Source organism: Lynx canadensis, chromosome B2 (assembly GCF_007474595.2).
Source record: "Lynx canadensis isolate LIC74 chromosome B2, mLynCan4.pri.v2, whole genome shotgun sequence".
Classification (NCBI taxonomy): domain Eukaryota; kingdom Metazoa; phylum Chordata; class Mammalia; order Carnivora; family Felidae; genus Lynx; species Lynx canadensis.
The window spans coordinates 26,159,469-26,175,108 of NC_044307.1; the positions used below are offsets into that span (position 1 = coordinate 26,159,469).

The 15,640-nt window shown below is 40.6% G+C and overlaps 1 protein-coding gene across 1 annotated transcript in view; it reads left to right on the top strand.

The window, feature by feature from the left end:
- The first annotated feature begins 3,141 nt into the window (after positions 1–3,141).
- The window catches only part of GMDS (GDP-mannose 4,6-dehydratase), a 636,799-nt gene continuing 624,300 nt past the window's right edge, over positions 3,142–15,640 (top strand). Inside the window, exon 1 of the mRNA XM_030314966.1 lies at positions 3,142–3,397. Coding sequence (XP_030170826.1) covers positions 3,296–3,397 — 102 coding nt within the window. The 5' untranslated portion in view covers positions 3,142–3,295. The remainder of the gene's footprint in view (positions 3,398–15,640) is intronic.

Consider the following 15,640-nt stretch of genomic DNA (forward strand, 5'->3'; position numbering starts at 1 on the left):
GACCTTAGGCAAGTTTATTAACCTTTCTGGTCCCCATTTTCTATCAAACAGAGATCATTATAAATGAGATATAGCATAGTGCTTGTCACATCTTACTGCTCACTTAATACATTCTAGTTATTATCATTGGTTTTCTAACCTGATGTATGGTGAAAGAATATTACAAATGTTCCATAGGTTAAAAGCAAAGGAAAGAATGATTAAAAAAGAAGAGATAGTTTGGAGGTGAAAGCAGAGGTCTTATTTTTGAATACTTCACGTCTACTCAATGTCAAGTAATAAAGATGTGAAAAAACTTATTCAGCATATTAACTATTGAGTACTAAATATACTTATTAAGCATAGTAAGCATATTAATTATACTTATTAAGCATATTAAGTATAGAGTGGTTGATGCTGTGAACCGAATTGAATCCTCCCAATATTCATATGGTAAAGCCCTAACTCACCATATGATGGTATTTGAAGACGGGGGCCTTTGGGAGGTAATTACATCATGAGGGTGAAGATCTCATGATGAGATTATTTCCCTTATAAGTAGAGACAGGAGAGAGATGATGTCTCTCTCTTCACCATGTAGGACACAGCAAGAAGATGGCCCTTGGTTATCCAGATGGAGAGCTCTCACCAGGAACCAAATCAGCCAGTGAATACCTCCTCTGAACTCAGAGCTATTACTATCCACTAAGTAGCACATCCTCCTCAGAGATTTGTTTTGAGTTGACAGGACTTGTTATGGGTTTGAATTGTGTCCTCCCCTCCCCTCAATTTTATGTTGCAGACAACCTCCCTGCCAGTACTTTAGCACATGACTTAATTTAGAAATAGGGTCATGGCAGAGGTAGTTAAGCTAACATGAGGTCATATTGAGTGGGCCCTAATCCAGTATGAGTGGTGTCCTTATAAGAGGAGAAAATTTAGACACAGATACAGGTACAGGGAGAATGCTATGTGAACATGAAGACGGCCATAAAAAGCTAAAAGAGAAACTGTAGAGGAAATTAACCCTGACAATCCCTGATTTGGGATTTTCAGAATTGTGAGGAAATAAATTTGTATTATTTAAGCCACCCAGTCTGTGGTACTTTGTTGTGGCAGTCCCAGGAAACCAACATACAGCCCTACCACCTTTCTTCAGAGAAGTTTTCTAGGGAAATATCCTTCACTTTTCAACCTTTCACTGTGTCTCAGAACTACCATTTCCCCTCAATATTTTGTAATTATTTTATTTATAGGACCTACAACATCATCAATTTTCTATGGGTCTTCTATTGTTATACTTCTACTGTCATACTAGAAAAGGCAAATGTTCAGTATTCAGTGGTGTGATAGGAGGTCTCACAGCTGCAGGATAAACTTGGTACGTTCTGAGTAACCATTTTTTTTCAGCAATTTTGGGGAAAATGTTAAATAATGTATTTGAAAGTATATTTATATTAAAACAAACATAAGTTTTCAAGATAATTTAGTAGATTTCAAAGACATTTCTTGCTTATAGTAAGTTCCCCTAAATGAAAGTGTTCACTATCTTGTGCATCAGGGCCTCTTCATTAACCATTCAGAGGCAGCCTTCTACTATTGCATGTAATACACATTTATTCAGTTCTATGTATAGAATAGACAGATGAGGGACAAAGTGTGAAACCAAAGACAAGTCTATCTATAAAGATAAGGAGTATTCCTGAGGAGCTTAGGGGACAAACAGATTTTAATTTTAATTTTTTTTAATGTTTATTTTTGAGGGAGAGAACAGAACATGAGGGGCAGGGGCAGAGACAGAGAGGGAAACACAGAATCTGAAACAGGCCCCAGGCTCTGAGCTGTCAGCACAGAGCCTGATGCGGGGCTCCAACTCAGGAATGGGGAGATCATGACCTGAGCCAAAGTTGGACGCTCGACCGACTGAGCCACCCAGCTGCCCCAAACAGATTTTTATTTTAAACCTGAGTTTTTCTGATTTGGGGATTTGAGGTCTGTAATAACTTGCATGATAGGTTGGGGACTCTCTAGTCACTCACTTTGTGATTTGGAGTGATGATCCGAGGTGATTTACTGCAGAGAGGAATAGCTGCAGATAAGCAGAGCAGTGGAGACAGGGAAGTTTTTGTCTCTTCTGTGGATTCCAGCCAACTGCTTAGGTACACACACCTGCTGCCCTCCCAGTGTGTGAGTCACCTCTGCTCTTCTCTCTGCCCAATGTGCGGCTGCCATATGGAAGCCAATTCAGCAGACATCAAGCTAGGACCCCACCTTGCATTTGAATTGTTATTTTTTTGAAATTGGCCATGTCTAGGTTTATAGGATCTTGCAGTCTTTTCAACATTTCCTTAAGTTGCACATGAGTGAGGCCAGACTTACTTGTACTCTGCCAGACCTCTGAACTAGAATACTTTGAATCCAGTTACTTGGAACTTTGTGCCTGGTTCCAAGCTTCAGGGAAATATGAGAAGAGCCAGAAAGCCAGGATACAGGTGAGGTTAGTCTTAACTCACATCTGTGACACCATTTAGGGTCCTTGTAACGCTAGTGCTTTCAGTACACATAAAACCAAACTCATCAAAAGGCATTGCAACAGGTTTCCATAAATTATTTATCAAAGCTAATGGCCCCAGGCCCTGTGACGCCTAGATTTGGAATTCAAGGCTTTCTCCTCACTTAAAGGTCAGTGCATACTTTCTCTCAGCATCCTCTGGAACTATTAGCATTCCTGGGAGATTCAGAGGGGCGGAGGACAAGAGATAGGGGTTCCAAGGAGGGTAAGATGGTGAAGTCTAGGCCACTGACGGCCCGACCTCTCCACGCCAGGCCTTGCCAAGGGGCTGGCCAGGCGTAAAGACCTGGTAACAGTTCCCTTCCTGAAGCTGCCTATCACACCCGGACAGAGCAGACACAGCCCAGAGGCCAGCCCGCCCCTCCGGCGCCCCACCCCACCCCCGGAGCCCGCGCGGCCAGCAGCGGAGGGGGCGTGGCGTGGCGCTGCGGCCGTCGGCGGGGGGCGGGGCCTGCCGCGGGCGCAGAGGGAGCGTCGCTGGCTGACGCGAATGACGCGGCGCCCGCCAGGCCGCAGCCCCGCCGCCCGGCAGTGGGGCCCGCCTCGGCCCGCCCCCGGCCCTCCCCTCCCGGCCTCCCCAGCGCCCCTGTCAGATTGTGGCGGCGGGCCGCGCGGTGCGCTAGTTCCTTGCAGCCTGGGCGAGGAGACTTGCGCGCGGGCACACCCCCACGTCCCTTAGGCGCCGCTGCCTCCGCTCCACTGGCCTCCGCTCCGCCCAGCCTTCTGCCGCACGCCCGTAGCGACATGGCACACGCGGCGGTACGCTGCCCCAGCGCTCGGGGCTCCGGGGACGGCGAGATGGGCAAGCCCAGGAAGGTGGCGCTCATCACTGGCATCACGGGCCAGGTGAGTGCCGAGGAGGGGGTTTGAGCCGGGCCTGCTGCTGCCGGGGCACATGTACGCCTTGCCCCGCGCTCGGGGCTGCCCGCGTTTCCAGGAACAGCCTTCTGGGCATCCCGGAAGGTTTCCGATGTGGCTTGTCGTAGAGCTCGGAGACAAGATGTGTCTTGTGGAGAGTGTCCTGGATACATTGGATGCTTCTAGGCTTACCTTGGGGGAGTGGGGGCGTGTGTTCTACTTGGGATGTGGTCCTCAAACCTGAGCAAGATTACGCTGTCTCACCTGTCCTGCCGGCGACTGGAGCGCTTGTTTTTCCAAGCCCTCTAGGGTGCACTTCCAATTCAGTTCTTTAGAGATCCTAGTGCTGGAGGAGGGAAAGGGACTGGTTTTCCGTGAGAGAGAGAGAGAGAGAGAGAGAGAGAGAGAGAGTGAGTGTGTGTGTGTGTGTGTGTGTGTGTGGAGTCAACTTGCTGTATTTCCGTGTAAGGGCCAAGGCCACTTACCTGCTAATGCTTGGGAAGCAGGGGAGTTCTTGCTCTTTTCGTTCCCCCCAACCAGATTTCCAGACGAAAAGACAAAATAAAAGAAAGTAGTGTCGTGGGGCCACAGACCAGGAAATGTTTTTGTTTGGGGAGTACACCTCACAAAACCTTTTTAAGTACACAAACTCCTGAAATTCATGTTAACACATTTGAAGTGTATGTGACAGATTGGTCCAAAAGTTAGGCTAGGGTTCTATTTTCAAATAAAAGGAGTTCCTTGAGTGAGATAATCATGAGGAGCTGTCCTGCATGTTGGAACCCCCATGTGCAGACTAAGATGTGCATCTTAGAGATGTTGCAACAGGTAGGACCCGACCACTGTATCTAACCAGACTGTGCTGTGTGAGATTCATTGGTGATGGAATAATTTTGCTCTTGTATTTTTGTAGATAGTATTTCTGGAGATTTCCTGGTAGTGGCTAATATTACTCTGTAATGAAGATGATAATAATAGCTAATAAATGTTGTGTTTATTCTGTATCGATCACTTGACTAATATTAACTCATTTAGTTTTTACAAGTACTCTTTGAAGGGGATTTTTTTTTTTTAACCTTCACTTTACCGATGTGGAAAGTGAGGCATGGGGGTTTGATTTGCTGAAATCAAACAACTAGAAGTGTCTAATTCGGATTCAAACTCTTTTCACAAAGCACTCTAGCATTAGAAAATAAGTTGGAATTGGCCAGATGTAGAGTCAAAGAATATTAGACAATTTTAACTACTGGATATCTGATTAGTTTCTGATTATTCATGCATCTTACTTTGTTTAAGGTAATTACAGTAAACAACTGTTTGAAAACTGGTTGAAGAGGTGTGTAGGACAAGGATTTGAGGTTGAGGAAGTGAACCATTAAATTAGTCAAGGGCCCATATGCTTCCAGGTCACGGCCTACATACTTTTTTTTTCTCTCTAATGGTGAGGACTCTTCCAATTTCTTATACTAGATCTGAAGGTCAAATGTTTACTAAGGTTATATGAACTCTTGAAGGTAGAGATTTTTTTTTTTTTTTTTTTTTTTAGTACCATTAAGAAATTAGTTAAGCTGTTAATGTAACTCTGTTGGTATGGCTTATACCAATTTGAGTGACCAACACTGTGAATCAATGCAGGTTAGAAATAAAACCTTGTTGAGAGCTTTGAACACAGTCATCTGGTTGGTACTGAGTGACAAGGGAGGAGCAGAAGTGGCCCCCACTGTAGTTTGTCCTATAGGCTGCCACAGGGGAGTCTTTCTTATACATGTGTTCAGCATGCTATGCCCTGGCCAGACACTTTTGGTTCATCACTTCATTTCTGACTTTAAACTCCTGCTTGAGTTTCAGGTTCCTTTTACTCTCAGCACCAGCATTTTAAGCTTTCCTCCAACATTCACCCTCTGCATTATTCCTTTCCATGTTGGGTTGTTGTGTTGGCTTCCATAGCCCCTGGCACAATGTTGAACTCTGTATTGCCATGTAAGTCCTTGTTAATGGAATTTAATGCCCTGCTATACTTTGCATTTATCTTCTAGGACAGTGACTCCCTACCTGGGTATTAAGGAACTCCAGAGGACTATGGAGTTAATACCAGAGGTCTGAAAATCTATATGTTATTATTCATTTTAAAAATAATATTCAGTGAGAGCTTACTGAGCCACTCTGCAAACATTTTATATCCCTACCTTAGAGGCAGATACAATTTTTATTCCCAATTTACACCTACCTAAGTAAGGTTAAGAATGTTCCCTGGGAATGCACATCCAATGAGTGTCAGAGCTGAGATTTGAACCAAGAAGTTGCTTAGACCCATTTTGTTAACACACTTCTGTGGTAAGCTACACACAATTAAAATACAGTTCTGTGTGTGTGTGTGTGTGTGTGTGTGTGTGTGTGTTAGAGAGTGAGGGAGAAAGAGAGATTGTTTTACTCTAAGAAGTCTCAGATTCAAGAAGATGAGGCAGACACCATTGCCCTTAGGGCATTCGTGTCATTGTGCCATGATGGGCTCTTAAATGGGTTGTCTCAAATTCCCACTTGAGAATGAATGCAGATAGCCATGGTGCCCTGTCTGCTATTTATCATCTCTAGTATTTATCATCAGGCTTCATAGTCTAGCTTCAGCCCTCCTGTCTATTCTTAATACAGTAGTTGTGAATCATTTTCTCAAGTTTTTACCTCATTAAATCACCTTAAAGAAAAACAGGCTCTGGCTTTGCATTGCTGCCTCTAGGCCCTCTACCAGTCATCCCCAAAGCTCACCTCCATTGATTGTCTTAATTGTGCTTGTGGTTCTTTACTACATATATGGGTGGAACTGTTCTTGCTGTTGTGTGAATACTGTCTCTTTGTACCTCGTTGGAGTCATTTTGTGGCTGAATGCCCTCACACGTTGTACTCCTTTTCACTCTCCTAAAAGCCTCTGTGCACTCCAAGTAATCCTGCCAAATGCAGCCATTCCATGAACTTTCTTTGTGTTTACATATATGCACCCCCCCCATTGGCTTTATAGGTAATTTACATATCTTGGTTCTTCAAGATAGAAAGCTTTTCAGCATGTTATCTCCCACATAGTTTTAGTTAGTGGGCTTTCAAAAATGTTGACTTACTCTTCTCATTAACAACACATCTTTGTTCCGTGTCTGCAAGGTACAATGCTTGTTTTGATGCTGGTGGGAGTATAAAGATATTTAAATTTACTCATTGCCCACTGGGATTTCACAGTCTTTGAAGAACTTAAGACAATGCACATGAAAAAAGTAGTGTTGTACAAGTATGTTAGGGGCCAAATGAGTGGTTTATCTAACCTCAGGATTCTGGGAGAAGTTGTTGAATGCTAGAAATAGCAGGGACTATATTGGGGTGAACAGCATGCATAGGAGTGCAGAGAGGGGAGGGTTTGGGGACAGTGAGCACAGATACAATAATAACAGAGGGAATTTAACTTATAAATTAGTTATACCCTTGCTCATTTCCAAAAAGATTCTGAGGTGGCATCAATAAAAAAACACATCATTGGACCATCATAAAAAGAATGAAAAGAAAAAAAGCCCCAGCACCCCAAAACCAAAAAACAGGAGTCTGCAGTGAAGGTAATAGAAAGGTGGAGGTAGTGTACCAAAACCCAAAATTAAGAGGTGGCTGCTGTCAAGGTGGACATAAGATTCAACTTTGAGGTTCCTTATAGTCAAGACAAAGTGATAGGTGAATGATAGGTGAGTGAAACTTTTTATTAGTATTACACTCTTAGAGAAATAACTTAAAAAAATGTTTATTTATTTTGAGAGAGAGAGGGAGGGAGCATGTGCACAAGCAGGGGAGGGGCACAGAGAGAGGGAAAGAGAGAATCCCAAGTGAGCTCTGCACTGTCCGCACAGAGCCTGATGTGGGGCTTGATGTCACGAACCGTGAGATCATAACCTGAGCCGAAATCAAGAGTCAGCTGCTTAACCAACTCAACCACCCAGGTGCCCCTAGAGAAACAACTTTTAAACAACAGAACAACATGATGCACAATATGCTTGATAGTAGTTTTTTAAAGAAGACACTCATCTCCCTGGGACACTTTTATTACTCCCTATTGGATGACAAAGGCACACTTTTTTGATAGAGACTTAGATAATTGAATGGTTAGTGTTTGTGAATTTTTCCCTTTTTTAAACATATACTTTTCTAACATCTGTTATTTCAAGCTGGTCCCTGCCAAGAGAGCAGGCAAGTTGGAGCTGTAGATTACTTTGTCAGGTATGTTGATTGTCAGTTTAATGTTGGTGTTTTAAAAGTGGAAGAATTTGACATGGTGAGGTCCTTCTCACTTGTAAGTTGGTCTAGATTTGCTTTGGGAAGTGGTTTAGATCTGGCCAAACATTTAAGCAAGTACCTATTCAAGGTTCCAGATTTCTGCATCATGACAGATGGAAGAGAAAGCATTTATCTTTAAATAGTCAAGAGGAGTTAACTTGTCTGTGTTTGGAAGACAACAAAGAAACTTTTGGTCCCTTTGGGTTATCAAGGTCAGATTCTTTAAGTCATGTTTTGTTTCAGAATTTTTTTTATGGCTTATTTTTTATTTTCACTGATTTTGTTTCATTTGAGCATACTCTAGCTTCCATGAAACAATCCTGGCCTTTAAAGAAAACACGTTAAATGGATAACCTAATTCCCTGGACTCGGGTGGCTTTTGCAGGCTTCCTTTTCTTCATTGAAGGGTTAATTTAGCACATTAGAAAATAATAATTGAGAATTGGCAGGAAGTACCATTCTCCCCACAATTTTCCTTAACTCTTTTTAATTAATGCTTCAATTGAATTATAATAGATGAAGGGGATACTACCTCTTTTGGTTTTACTTTCTGATGCATATTCAGTTTCCCACAAATTTCTACATTCCAATATAGGTATCAGAATCATCACTTATGGAGTTGGAGATTTTATTTATTTATTTATTTATTTATTTATTTATTTAATATGAAATGTATTGTCAAATTGGTTAACATACAACACCCAGTGCTCATCCCAACAGGTGCCCTCCTCAATACCCCTCACCCACCTTCCCCTCCCTCCCATCCCCCCATCAACCTTCAGTTTATTCTCAGTTTTTAAGAGTCTCTTATGGTTTGGCTCCCTCCCTCTCTAACTTTTTCTTTCCTTCCCCTCCCCCATGGTCTTCTGTTAAGTTTCTTAGGATCCACATAAGAGTGAGAACATATGGTATCTGTCTTTCTCTGTATGACTTATTTCACTTAGCATCACACTCTCCAGTTCCATCCACGTTGCTACAAAAGGCCATATTTCATTCTTTCTCATTGCCACGTAGTACTCCATTGTGTATATAAACCACAACTTCTTTATCCATTCATCAGTTGATGGACATTTAGGCTCTTTCCATAATTTGGCTGTTGTTGAAAGTGCTGCTATAAACATTGGGGTACAAGTGCCCCTATGCATCAGCACTCCTGTGGCCCTTGGATAAATCCCTAGCAGTGCTATTGCTGGGTCATAGGGTAGATCTGTTTTTAATTTTTTGAGGAACCTCCACACTTTTCCAGAGCAGCTGCACCAGTTTGCATTCCCACCAACAGTGCAAGAGGGTTCCCGTTTTTCCACATCCTCTCCAGCATCTATAGTCTCCGGATTTGTTCATTTTAGCCACTCTGACTGGTGTGAGGTGGTATCTGAGTGTGGTTTTGATTTGTATTTCCCTGATGAGGAGTGACGTTGAGCATCTTTTCATGTGCCTGTTGGACGTCTGGATGTCTTCTCTAGAGAAGTGTCTATTCATGTTTTCTGCCCATTTTTTCACTGGATTATTATTTTTTTGGGTGTGGAGTTTGGGGAGTTCTTTATAGATTTTGGATACTAGCCCTTTGTCCAATATGTCATTTGCAAATATCTTTTCCCATTCCGTTGGTTGCCTTTTAGTTTTGTTGATTGTTTCCTTTGCAGTGCAGAAGCTTTTTATCTTGATGAGGTCCCAATAGTTCATTTTTGCTTTTAATTCCCTTGCCTTTGGAAATATATCAAGTAAGACATTGCTGTGGCTGAGGTCAGAGAGGTTTTTTCCTGCTTTCTCCTCTAGGGAGATTTAGTGAAATGTGATAATGTCTGTTAAAACTAGCCCATTTGATTGGTAATGGCTACATGGAATCCTGGAGCCAAGGCTTTTTCCAGTGCAGGGGAGAGGCCCATGATTGGTTAGTGATGTCTGCCTGGGAGAGGGAGTGACAGCATGCATGCTATGTCTTTACAGGATTGCGACTCCTTGAGAATAGGAAAAAAGTGTCTTAGTCATTTATACCCTGTGAGGTACTCAAAATTAAATTAATTAAATTAATCTTTAGTTACTGTTGTTTATTGTCTTGCAGAAGACTTGCCTGGAAATTGCAGATGATTGTAGAAATAAGAATAAAATGTTAATGATGTATTCCTTTTTGGTTGGGTAGAAGCAAGACATCGTCAGGGTACTGGGCAGATTGGGATAGTATATACTTGACAAATTGCAGTTTAGGAGGTGAAATGATTTATTATAACTTAAGGTTTAAAGGACATGGAATATGTTCATTTCAGGGAAAAAAGGTAACATGCCCAGTTTTGTGTGATAGATTTCCTACTGTTTTTGTATTCATATTTACCACTAAATTTGAAATATACTCCTGTGGTATACATGTTGGGATTTTAGAGCTACAGTTAAATACCATTATTGTGTAGAGGAGGAAAGGAGACTGAGAAAATGTGATTTCCCCAGGTCACACAGAAAATTAGTGCTCGTGTTGATTAGCACCCTGGACTCTTGTGTTTCTATTATGTTAGGACTCATCAACACTGTCTTCTGCTAACAAGAAAGGGAGACTGCTTTAAGCTAGGAATATTAGAGTAGAAACTATATGTAGTAATATTATAGTGTTCTAGAAAGTTGAATAATAATAAATATACGTGTGAAAAGTAATCAAATCTGTTGTGATATGTAAGGTAAAGGTAACTTTATGTAACATTTAACATCTTATATTAACAAAATATTTTCATTCTGCAAAAATTGTGAGGCTTAGGGTAATTAAATAGGAATCTTTAGTATGGGATCTATAAAGGAAAATTAACAAGATTATAGGGACTAAATAAAGAAAGGTTAACTTTAGACAACACATTCTTTCAATTTTTTTATTTGAATATAATTGACACGCAATGTTACATTAGTTTCAGGTGTATAACATAGTGATTAAACTTGTCTATACTTTATGCTATGTTGACCTCAAGTGTAACTACCATCTGTCACCATACAACACTATTACAGTACCATTGACTGTATTCCCTGTTCTGTGCCTTTTATTCCTGTGGGTTACTTACTTCATAACTGGAAGCCTGTATGTCCCACTCTCCTTCACCCATTTTGCCCATTCTCCCACCTCCTTCCCTCTAGCAATCATCAATTAGTTTCCTGTATCTACAGATCTGATTCTGCTTTTTGTTTGTTTATTCATTTGTTCTGTTTTTTAGATTCCACATATGAGTGAAATCATATGGAATTTGTCTTTCTCAGTCTGACTTCTTTCATTTAGCATTATACTCTCTAGGTCCACCCATATTGTCACAAATGGTAAGTTCTTATCCTTTTTTAATGGCTGTGTAATATTCCTGTGGGTGTGTATGTATGTATGTACTACATCTTCCTTATCCACTAGGACACTAGGATACTAGTGTCCTCCATGGACACTAGGTTGCTTCCATATCTTGGCTATTGTCAATAATGCTGCAATAAACATAGGGGTGCACATATCTTTTCAAATTAGTGTCTTTGTTTTCTTTGGGTAAGTACCCAGTAGTGGAATTATTGGACCATATGCTATTTCTATTTTGAAGAACCTTCATGCAGTTTTCCACAGTGGCTGTATCAATTTACATTTACACCAAAGTGCAAAAGGCTTCTTTTTTCTCCACATCCTCACCAACACTTGCTATTTCTTGTCTTTTTGATTCTAGCCATTCTGACAGGTGTAAAGAGATATCTCACTGTGGTTTTGATTTGCATTTCCGTGATGATTAGTGATGTTGAACATCTTTTTATGTTGGACAACACATTCTTTAGAGACCTTAGATATTCACTATTCATTCAAGGTCATATGCTGTCCTGAGCTGGTCAGTGCCTCCAAACTTAGTGCTACCTTATCTACTCATGACATGGGAAAACCCAGTGCTGCACATCTCCATTTTGGCCTCTGGACTCCAAGGCTGAAATGAGAGTGGCTTTTATTAGTTACTGACTTGATTTCTGGATGAACTGAAAGTACAGTTAAGTGTCTTTGTGATCCTCAACGGCTCTTTAAGGTGTAGAGTTCTCAACTTGCCTGTTGAAGCAGCCTTTCCTGAACTTTTGTGAGACAAAAGTTACCACTAAAGAAGAATTATATGGTTGTGATTCTATGTAAAGAATCAGGTTTAAGGAGTGAGGCAAAATGTTTGCCTTCTGGATATTTAGTAGATAATTATTGGGGATAGGGTACAGAAAAAAATTACTGACATTGATAGAATGATTACTGTGTGCCATACAGTGTACCAGGCATCTTTACAGATTATCTCTTTTAACCCCAGGTGGTATGAATTTTTACTGTCCACCTTGTATTAAACAAGGAAACCTAGACTTGGAGAATTTCAAAATGACCTAAGAACCCTTAATGCACTAGTTTTTTTCCCTCAGGACCTTCTTTCCTGCATTATCAGACTAGCTCTGTTGGGGCAGTTTGTCAATTAACTGCAGAAGCTCACTGCTCTCAACTTGTTTTTAAAGGCTGCTATATAATTTGATTGGTGCCTTACCATGCTCCTTAGGTGATGTTAACATTAGCAGTGTGTGTGTGTCTTAGTGGAAGTATGGAAGGGGGGTAGGGAAATGGAGGTCGAGCACTATGTTCTCTGAGTCCTTTTGAAGGGTTCTTGTGGCTCATTTCCCCAGTGTTCTTTTCAGTTCTCTAAGGGGTTTTTACAGTAAGAGATGAAAATACTTCTCCCTGCTCATGAACCTTCCTCTTCCAGGGGAGAGCCAGGAGCCAGTAGTCAATTAATAGGATCCTCAGAAACAGGTAGGTCTCTGGGGCTACAGTGTGGGTGATGGGCTGTCTGGATGAAAATTGTGGCTGGAGAGCTTATACATAAGCTTTGATGGTCTGAGTTTTCAGTGTGGTGGAGAGAGGCAGATGAGAGGCTGAGATGCTTGCTTGTGCGGCTGCTACGAATTGTTCCCAAGGATTCTTCTACCTGCACATGGATCAGAGAGTTACAGCTCCCAGTTCACTTGTTGTGCCCTTAGATACATTTTTTTTTCTTTCTCTAATGCTACTTTTTGTTTCTATAAACTGGGGTTTGTCCTTGATGTCAAGGTCCAGATTAGATTTTCCTTAGACTCAGAAGTCTTCTAGATTCTTGTAGCCTGTTATGAACAAACATGGTCTAAGCCTGAAAATAGTTTTGCCTGCAAAATGATTTTAGCAAGTACTTTTGATTTGATGTTTCTTCTGGTGAGTTAGTTTAATCTGAAGAGATGCTTCCCTGACTTGAGAGTAGCCTCCCCTCTTCTCTCTTCCAATAGCATTGCATTTGGGCTACTAGCAATTCTCCTATTTCATACCTCTTCTAAATTTCCAGGTAGTAATTTTTTTCATGCTTAATTTATCTCTCCTCCCAGAGGCAATTACATTTTGGTGTGAATCTGTTTAGTAATAGAAGTATTGTTAGTCGTAATTAATGCATTCACCAAATGTTTGAGTGCCAAATATGTGTCAAGCACTAGGGATATAACAGTGAACAAAACGACAAAAATGACCATCCTTATAACATTGATGATGTTCTAGATGGTGTTGATAATTATGGTAATTATAATAATTAGCACGTATTGCACATTTACTTTCTGCCAGGCACTGTTCAAAGTTATTATATTTATTACTGAAGCAACAGAGCACTCCTATGATGCAGTTTTCTTATTATCCCCAATGAATACAGAAGTTAAATATATTATCCAAAAGTGGGTCCAGTCATTTTTTTGCAGAGTGACATCTGAAATGTAAATCCCATTAATTTTTTTCTATTAAGTTTGTAATTGGTATCGACATATAAATTCCAAGGAGAGATACATAAATTGTATATCAGATTTGAAAAACAAAGCATATTTAAGAGTTTTTTGCAGTTGTGGAAAGGTGGATTATAGTAGTAAAATAAGCCTGCACTAACCACTCACTACATTAGATACCTTTTATTTTATTAGCTGTGTCATGTGGGTCATATCTTAGTTCTTTGGAGGACCTGTATTGGTGACTAATCTTGTAAACTCTCTGCAGGCTGGGGCTCTGTCTTGGAGTAAGTGGAAGAGAATGAGTTAGATTTTTAGCCCAACTTGGGTTTGAATTACTGATTAGTTGCGTATGAGCTGCATGGCTTTGGGCAAGTTTTAACCTTTGCTGTTGGGTTAAAAGAGTAATTCTACCAAGTAGAAAATAATTCTTGCACATAATAGGGACTTTTGCCCCATTATTAGAATGTACCTTCTCTTCACAGTGTTAAGAAGATAATAAAAGATTTCTTGAATTTAAGGAAAGAAAGTTGAATGAAGAGTGTATTAATATTTAGCTTCGCTTTGCACGAGTCTATTATCAGTGGCAGAAAGTTCCATAGCATTTGGAATCAACCACAAGGCTGTAAAGTACTGGAGGTGAGGAGATTTGACATCACTAAGTCTTACAGACTGATTATATAAGCAGATCTGGGAGCCAGTCTTATCTTCCTGTGTAAGAGGATTGCAGGCAGTGGACTGCACTCTGAATCTTCCTTACTGTGATGTGGTCCTGGAATGAAAGGTTGGCATAATTGGAAATGAGAAAGATGTGTTGAGTGCTTTCCTACTTTGATCAAAGATTGTTATGTGGTGGAAACGTTTTTTAGTCTTTACATGTAACTAATTGATTACCTGAGGAAAGAACATGGAACTGAGAATCAGAAGCTGGGTTTTAACACCACCTTTATTTTATAGCCTTAATTTTTTCTGAGCCTGTTTCTTAATCCTTATTGCAAAGATGCTTTGGTCATCTCTCAAGTCTATTCAGGGTGTAAAGTGCTATGACTTTAGGATTGAACCCTAAAGGTGGTTCAGTGAGTTAAGTGTCCAGCTCTTGATTTCAACTCAGGTCATGGTCTCATAGTTCGTGAGTTTGAGCCCCGTGTGGGAGGGCAGAGTCCCACATCATCCAGAAAGAGCCTGCTTGGGATTGTCTCTCTCCCTCTGTACCTCTCTTTTTCTCTCTCTCCTCCCAAAAATAAATAAATAGGAATTTGTAAGGTTAAAGTGAAAAATCTGAGCTGTCCTTTTTAGGTTATACCTAATTAAGTGGTTTTTTTATGAGAATGGACTTTTAAATTCCTGTTATTTATTATATATATTTTGAGCTTAGCATTTAATAGTTGAGGTTTTATTCATTCAGTAAATATTTGCTGAGATTTATTCTGTTTTGTAGTAGGTATTGGAGATATAGGCACCAGCAAGATGAATATGATTTTGTCTTTAAGAAGCTGATAGTCTGGTGAGCAACAAGCAATTTTACAGCATGTTAAGTAGTATAGTAGTAATAAATAAGTCACAGAATCACATGAAGATCCTTTCTTAAATAAAAATGCTCTAAAGTATCATTGGGGCACCTGGGTGGCTGGGTCGGTTAAGTGTCGGACTCTTGGTTTTGGCTCAGGTCATGATCTCGCAGTTCATGGGTTTGAACCCTGCATTGGGCTCTGTGCTGACAGTGTGGAGCCTGCTTGGGATTCTCTCTTTCTCTCTCTCTCTGCCCCTCCCCACTCACACATGCGCATGCGTGCTGTCTCTCTCTCAAATTAAAAATTCTCTAACGTATCATTAATTCAGTAGATTTATTGATTGAGCATCTCTTCCTTGGAAATTTCTGGTTATAAATGCTGTTGTATTAACAGGGTTAATTGTGAGGCCTTCTTGTGGAAAGCTGAGCTGCCTAAGCTCATATACTACTGTATTCTTCTTTTTGACATAGAACTCTTTTGCATAGTCTTATATTCAGTGAAGAATGGTTAAAGATGTTACTGTTTTGACACTCATTTTTCTGTCTTAGAAGCTGTATTTCCAGCTTTTAACAAGGGCAGAGGTGTTTGGATTTGATGAAATGAGCGGTGACGAGGCAGAGACACTGTGATGTGACAGAAAGAGCTCGGCCTTGGGTGAGCTTGAAAC